Source organism: Trachemys scripta, chromosome 16, assembly GCF_013100865.1.
Source record: "Trachemys scripta elegans isolate TJP31775 chromosome 16, CAS_Tse_1.0, whole genome shotgun sequence".
NCBI classification, from domain to species: Eukaryota; Metazoa; Chordata; order Testudines; family Emydidae; genus Trachemys; species Trachemys scripta.
The window spans coordinates 19,748,991-19,756,103 of NC_048313.1; the positions used below are offsets into that span (position 1 = coordinate 19,748,991).

Genomic DNA, 7,113 nt, shown 5'->3' on the forward strand with positions numbered 1-7,113 from the left:
CCCTGGAGCCCCCCCCCGGGACCCCAGCCCTGCCCTCTGGGATCCCTCCCCCGGGACTCCCAGCCCTGCCCCCCGGGACCTGGGATCCCGCCCCCCTGGGAGCCCCAGCCCTGCCCCCTGGGATCCCTCCCCCGGGACCTCCAGTCCTGCCCCCCGGGACCTGGGATCCCGCCCCCCAGGAGCCCCCAGCCCCAGTCCTGCTCCCTCCCGACCGGGACCCCCCGGGACCTGGGATCTCGCCCCCCCGGGACCCTCCAGTCCTGGGATTCCCATCCCCTGGGACCCCCCACTCTGTCCCTCCCACAACTCCCTGCGGACCGGGACCTCGGATCCCGCCCCAACCCTGCTTCCTCCAGACCGGGACCTCCCCAGGACTCGGATCCCAATCCGCCCACCCTTGTCTGTTCGGACCGGGACCTGGGATCCTGGGCCCCCTCACCCTGCTCCCTCCACATCAGGACCCCCCCGGGATCCACATCGCCCGGGGCCTCTGTGCCCTGGAACAAGGCCCCCATTTCCAACTACCCCCTGCCAGGAAACTGAGACCTCCAATCCCGAGCACTCCCCTGAGACCACTTTCTCCTTAGACCCTTCCCCAAAACCAAGACCCCACAACTGCCCTCTCCCAGTCTGCCTTCCCGGGACCTGGGCCACCATCTGACACCTCCCCCTGGGAACTAAGATCCCTGGGATACCCCCCCCCCCTTGCCAACCGTTTCCGCCCTGGGACCCCCTCCTGATAACTGGGACTTACACCCAGGACTCCCTTCTGCCCAACGGGAGCTGGGACCCTTATCCCGCAGCCCCTTCCCTGCCAGGAATTGGGATACCAATCCTCCCATACACCCCAGGCTCACCCATCCCCCGGGTCTCCCGGCATCCCCACCCAAGACCACCATACACAAGGACTTCCTCCTGCCTTCTGAGAACAGAACCCCCATCCCCTGGTACCCCTCCCCTTCTCATCATGCTGGGATCCAACATTCCTATCCCTTGGGACACCTCCATTCCCTCCTGCTGGCACTGGGGCATGCACCCCTCCCTTTCCCTTGCCCAAAGGGGATTCCCAGTCCCCTTTGCACTGGGACTCACCACCTCTCTTCTGGGACCTCAAACCCTGGACACACCTTCCTCTGGCACATCCTCCTCCTTTCCCCCGAACCTCCCCTGCCGGGCACCCACCATCCCCTCTGCAAGACTGGGACTAGCACACCCTGGGACTAGGAACAGGGATCCGTCCCATCATCTTTCCTAGGACACACCAGCCCCAGAAAGCCCTGATTCCTTCTCCCTTGGGTGCCTCTGACCACTGCTGAGTCCAAGCCCTGCCCATGCTGATAAACACAGGGTGGAGCTGAATTCACTCCCATACTGAGCTGCCTTGTGCAGGGGAATGTTTCATTGTGTGCGCCCCCCTCCCACCCCCAGGATGCAGAGATCATCCGGACGCGGGAGCCCAAGCTGCTGTCCGAGTGCAACGTGGTGGTGGATGTGGGTGGCGAGTACGACCCTCAGAAACACCGGTACGATCATCACCAGAGGTGAGGACGGAAACGCACAGCCGCTGCCTGGCCCCTCCCACTGCGGGGGGTCAAAGCATGTTGCAAAGGAAAGGGCAGGAGCATCACGCCTCCCTTTATAGATGGGGAAACTGAGGCACAGAGAGGGGGAGGGGAATCGGAGTGGACCAGCAGACAGGACGCAGGGCTGGGACGCAGGCCACCTGGGTTCTATGCCTGGCTCTGCCGCTGACCTTAGGCATGTCCCTTCCATTCTCTGGGCCTCTTTTCCCTCCCGCTCTGTGTCTGTTTTAGAGTGTGACCTCTTCTGGCGCGGGACTGTCTGCAGCACCTAGCGCAGTGGGTCCCTGTTCTCGATTCCCCTGAGATACGGTTAATTATGTAACAGCAAGGTGACTTGCCCAAGGTCCTACACCAAGCCACTGAGTAGAACCCAGGGGTCCTTACTGTCACTGGGTCATGGGGCACGGGGCCTGGACCTGTCCTCTAAGGGTATGTCTACACTGCATTGTAAACCCAGACTCAGATTTGAGCCCAAACCCGCCTACCATCCACACGCAAATCTGACTGACCCGGGTCCTAGGACCCAGCCCAGCAAGGGAAGAGAGGTCTGAGTTCAAGTCCCACCGAAACTGGATGCAAGCCCTGTCATTTTGCAGTGTGGACGCAGCTCCAGCCGCAGACCTGAGTCAGAAGGGCTGCTTAGTGCTGTATGGATGGATTAGCCTGGCTCTGAGACCCAGGTCCAGCCATTGTATGCCCAGGTTTACAACACAGTGTGGATGTCAAGTCCTGGCTTGGACACACTGAGTCCATGAGCTTGGGTCCCCCAGATCTGGGGTTTCGATGCAGTGTGGACGCACCCTAATGGCTAGTATTTCATTGATTTTGGTGTATTATACAGTAAAGGAGGATGGGTCACCCTGGGGCCTTAGGAGCTCTGGCTAATTCTTCCCTGCCTTTCGCAGGTCCTTTGCACAGTCCATGCACTGCCTGAGGCCCGACAAGCCCTGGAAAACCAAGCTGAGCAGTGCGGGGCTGGTGTATTTCCATTTTGGCTCCCAGATCCTGGCCAGCCTGCTGGGACTGAAGGAGGAGGATCCGGTAGTGCAGGCGCTGTACGATAAGGTAGGAAGTAGGGAGGCAGGGTGGGTGGGCACTAACCGGGGTGCCTCACACTACAGGGCTAAAAAGGGGCTGTTTTCCTCCTTAGAAAAATCATAACTAATACCCCTTTCTGGCCCCTTCTCTCTGAGGATCTCAAAGCACTTTGCCTCCTGTGTGGTGGATTGGTATCCTTAGCCTTGTTTTATAGCTGGGGAAACCGAGGCACAGAGCAGGGACATGTCTTGCCCAGGAACGGTGACTCACCAGTAGAAGTGGGATTGGAACCCCAGCCCCCCACCCCCCCACACTCTAACCATTAGACCCCCTTCCCCTCTCAGACCTAGGAATGGAACCCAGGAGTCCTGGCACCATCACCTTGCTCTAACGGCTGGCTGATGCTCCCTTTGTAAAACTGTTTACAAGTTTCTGCTGAACTTCCCCAGGAAACCCTTGCCCTTTTTTTTTTAGACACTCGCTGTCCATATTCTCGGATTCCCACCATGATGGGGTGCAGCGGGGGATTCCTCCCAGCTGCACGCCAGATACAGGGGAATCCGTCTCTGCTGTCTTGTTCGGAAGCTGCAGGGGCCAGTTCGGCTCCTGGTACAGGCTCGGCCTGTCCTAACTTGAAAAGCACCCATGGGACTTGGCAGGGGTGCAGAATTGCAGATGGGTAAGAATGCCCCATCCTTGCCTCTGCCCTGACACAGGATGTCCCTGCTTCTGGGATAGAGGGATCCCTGTGTCGCTGGGATCCCCCAGGAGGGGCTCTTTGGCCTGGCCTGCTTAGCAGGCTTGGAGGGGAACTGGAGAATCTCGGCATATGGTTTCCTGCTGATGCGTGCCCAGAGTTGCTGTGGTTTACAATGGGCGCTCTAGCCTCCAACACCCTAGCCCAGTTCAAATGTGTGCCGTATAAACAGAGCGAAGGCGCAGGTAGGCTCATGGTCTCAGCCCCTCGGGGCAGGTCGTTTTCCCAGCAGCCCTTTCTGCTCCTTCTGCCGGTAGCTGGAAATGCAGAGTTTGTGGGCTCAGAAGGCCAAGCTGGGTCCTTTTCTGCATCATGGCGGCCGGTAAAGGATCTGCAGGGGGAGCCGGGCTGGCGATTCTGCCTGAGCCAGAGCAGACTCTGGCTTGGTCTGGGTATCTGCAGGGCTGGCGGGAGTTAACCCTCTGTGGCACTGAAGCCGGCAGGTCGCCGTGGCCACTGTCTCAGACGGGCCTGTTTTTACGGCCTCTGATCTGCTCGTGACCGGCCTGAATCCGCCATGAGGTTCCATCGGGAGGCAGGCAGGGCGAGGCGTCCCTGCTTTATCCTCTCCTCCGCCCCCATCCCAGCTGTACGAGAACTTTGTGGAGGAGATCGACGCCATCGACAACGGCATCGCCCAGTGGGACGGGGAGCCTCGCTACGCCATGACCACCAACCTCAGCGCCAGGGTGGGCTACCTCAACCCCCGCTGGAATGACAAGGACCAGGACACGGAGGTAGGCGCGTGGGGGCGGGCGGAGGGGAAAGCACGGGTACCAAGTGGGCTGCACCATGGAAACGTGGAGGGGAGCATAGACTTGGATAGGGGGTGGGCTGTACCATAGGTACCGACTCTGAGAGTGCTCCGGGGCTCAAGCACCCACCAACCACAGCTTTTCAGTGGAGAGCAGCAGGCGGGCAGGGGCCTTGGGGGAGGGGGTGGAGCAGGGGCAGGAAGAGGCAGGGTGAGGGCGGTGCTTTGGGGGAAGGGGCAGAGTGGGGCGGGGCCTCCGAGTGGAGCAGGGATGGAGCCTCCCACAGGGAAAAATAAAAGTCACTCCCAATGGGCTGGGGAAGGAGCAGCTAACGTCCCTGGCTTGTCTCCCCTCCAGGCCGGGTTCAAGAAGGCGATGGAGCTGGTGGGCCGGGAGTTCCTGGACCGTCTCGATTACTACCACCGCACATGGCTGCCGGCTCGCACGCTGGTGGAGGAAGCCATTCAGAAGCGCTTCAAGGTATCTTCGAGCGCGCTGGGGTTCTTGGTCTGGGGGGTTGCGACCAGCCCTGGCCTCCCCACGTGGGGATTCTCAAGTTCGGGGGATCCCGGGGTAGAAGAGGCTGATCACTGTCCTATCAGCTATACGCTGGGCTGGGGTGTTGAGCCTAGAGCTGCCCCATTGGCAGGGGGAGTAGAGCTTGGGTCCAGTGCCCAATGTGGGTTTCCAAGGATAATTCATACCCCTTGCCAGCATCTCCCATCCAAGGATCTCCAAGCACATGACATCCACCGGGGGTGACGCCCGCCAAACATACACACACAAACACTATATCAATACATTTCCACTCTGCAGAAGTGGGGCAGCAACCTACCTGAGGCCATGCAGTGAGTTGGGAATCGAACCCAGGAATCCTGATTCCCAGCATGCCCCCTGCCTGCGTTTCTCTGGTCACTGAACCTGCCTGGAAAGTATTCCCACTTGCTATTCCAGTGGCTCTGCTTCCACAGGCAAGTGGGTTTCTTTCGACCCCAACTCCCTCCCTCGGGCCGTGACGACTATCTGTACCTCATTGGGCCAGTCAGGGACTGCGCCTGAGCTTGCCTGAGTCAGGGACTTGCCCAAAGAGCTCAGACACGGGAGGGGAAACTGAGGCACGGAGCAGGGCAGTGACTTGCCCGAGGTCACCCAGCAGGTCAGTGGCAGAGCAGGGAATAGTCCCAGCCCAGGGCACAATCCATTGTGGTCATAAGGCCCAGCATCCGGGAGCTCTTATCTGCTCCCCTCCCTTCCTGAGTCCCATGTCTCCCTCTCCCCTGGCAGGTGGACCCCAGTGGCGAGATCCTTGTGTTCTCCCAGGGCGGCTGCCCCTGGAAGGAGCATCTCTTCAGCCTGGAGTCGGAGCTGGGGGTGGAGAAACCCATCAAGTTCGTCTTGTACGCGGATCAGAACGGCCAGTGGCGAGTACAGTGCGTCCCCGCCGGGCTCCACACCTTCCAGAACCGGTGAGACGCTGAGCCCCCCGAGTCCCACTCCCAATCTTCTCCTGCATGCCCTGCAGATCCCCCCCCCCCCAGCAATGGGGTGAGAGAGAGACAAGCCACTGCCTCTGCGAGGGGAGCAGGGGGGTGGGGGTGGAAGCCCCTAAATGACATAATTATACCAGTACAAACACTATGTAAACTAAGCCCAAGCGGGACTCACTTGGGTTCATCTTAAACCTGCTCCTAATGGAAACCGAAATCAGAGCATCTGTCTGTCTTGGGTATTTCTGGGTGCCGCCCAGCTCAGTGTGTGAGCTGGGTCAGGCGAGGGTGCCAGGGAGGTCGAGAGCCTTCGGACGCGCGTCAACCCCGCCCTTTTCATCCTTGCTCCGTTTCTCTCCTGGCCAGGCTGTCCCTGCCGGAGGAGTGGCGCGGAGTCCGGGATGAGGCGCTCTCCCAGCTCAGCGGCATCCCGGGCTGCGTTTTCGTGCACGCCAGTGGCTTCATCGGCGGCAACCGGACCCAGGAAGGGGCGCTGCGAATGGCTCAGAGCGCGCTGGCTCGGCAGACTGGCCCTGACGCACCGAGCAGCTGAATGCCCCTAGACCGTCCCGACAGAGCCAGCCTCCGGGGCGAGTTTCTGGGTCTCGCTAAGCCTGTCCGAGTCGTGCCGTGAGGAGAGCCAGTGGAGAGCTCCCGAACTGGGCCCTGGCCGGCGGAAACGCCTGGAGGATTGAGGCCGGGTGGCCATGGAATCACAGCGAGGATTGGAAAATGCTGGGAGTGGAATAATAAAGGATTGTGGATGGACCTGTCTGTGTTGGGTCTGTCTGTAGCGGTGCATGCGGGGCCGGGCCAGGCCATGATGTAAATCAGGTCGGCCATGCTGGTCCCAGACCCATATTATACGTCTGCTGTGCATCTGTGCTGGGTTGCATCAATGCAGGTACGCCAGGTAAACAAAGCAACACCAGCTGTGACATTCCCCAGGGCACGTTCTGGACTGATGGACAATTCTCCAGCCTGGGGTGCACCTTTTACACAGCTTCGCTGTGAGAGCAGCCACCCCTGGTCTGCTCACATGCAGCCTCCAGCAGGTACATCACTCCCAGCTACACGGTCTGCTATAGCCAGCCACTCCTGACTTCCACTGCAGAGAAACACCAGCAAACTCCCAGTCCCAGACTTGCCCCCAGAAACGTGAGTCATGTACTGCCCAGCTCTCTCCTGGACAATACAACTTCATATAAAGTCGGTCATTTTATTAACTTAACAAGCTAAATGAATTCAAAGCACAGGTCTCTTTTACCACATGCTTCAGCAGTCTTACTGGTTGAACTTTCAGACAGGATCCCTCCCTTAGTCCAAAGCTGTTTCTTTGTTCCTCAGGTGGTGTGGCTGCCATAGGGAGAGATGAAGGGAGAAAGATCTTGGGGCATCCGTTCCCCATTCTTATACCTTTTACTCCTCTGAGAATCATCTCCAGTTGGGGTACAGGAGACAAAATCTGTGAGGATGGGAACCTCCAGCTGTTT

General features: G+C 59.6%; 1 protein-coding gene across 1 annotated transcript in view; it reads left to right on the top strand.

The window, feature by feature from the left end:
- Positions 1 to 6,409, top strand: part of MYG1 (MYG1 exonuclease) — a 6,863-nt gene extending 454 nt beyond the window's left edge. Inside the window, exons 2-7 of the mRNA XM_034792153.1 lie at positions 1,429 to 1,541; positions 2,489 to 2,648; positions 3,966 to 4,115; positions 4,491 to 4,613; positions 5,418 to 5,599; positions 5,987 to 6,409. Coding sequence (XP_034648044.1) covers positions 1,429 to 1,541; positions 2,489 to 2,648; positions 3,966 to 4,115; positions 4,491 to 4,613; positions 5,418 to 5,599; positions 5,987 to 6,173 — 915 coding nt within the window. The 3' untranslated portion in view covers positions 6,174 to 6,409. The remainder of the gene's footprint in view (positions 1 to 1,428; positions 1,542 to 2,488; positions 2,649 to 3,965; positions 4,116 to 4,490; positions 4,614 to 5,417; positions 5,600 to 5,986) is intronic.
- The last annotated feature ends 704 nt before the right edge of the window (positions 6,410 to 7,113 follow it).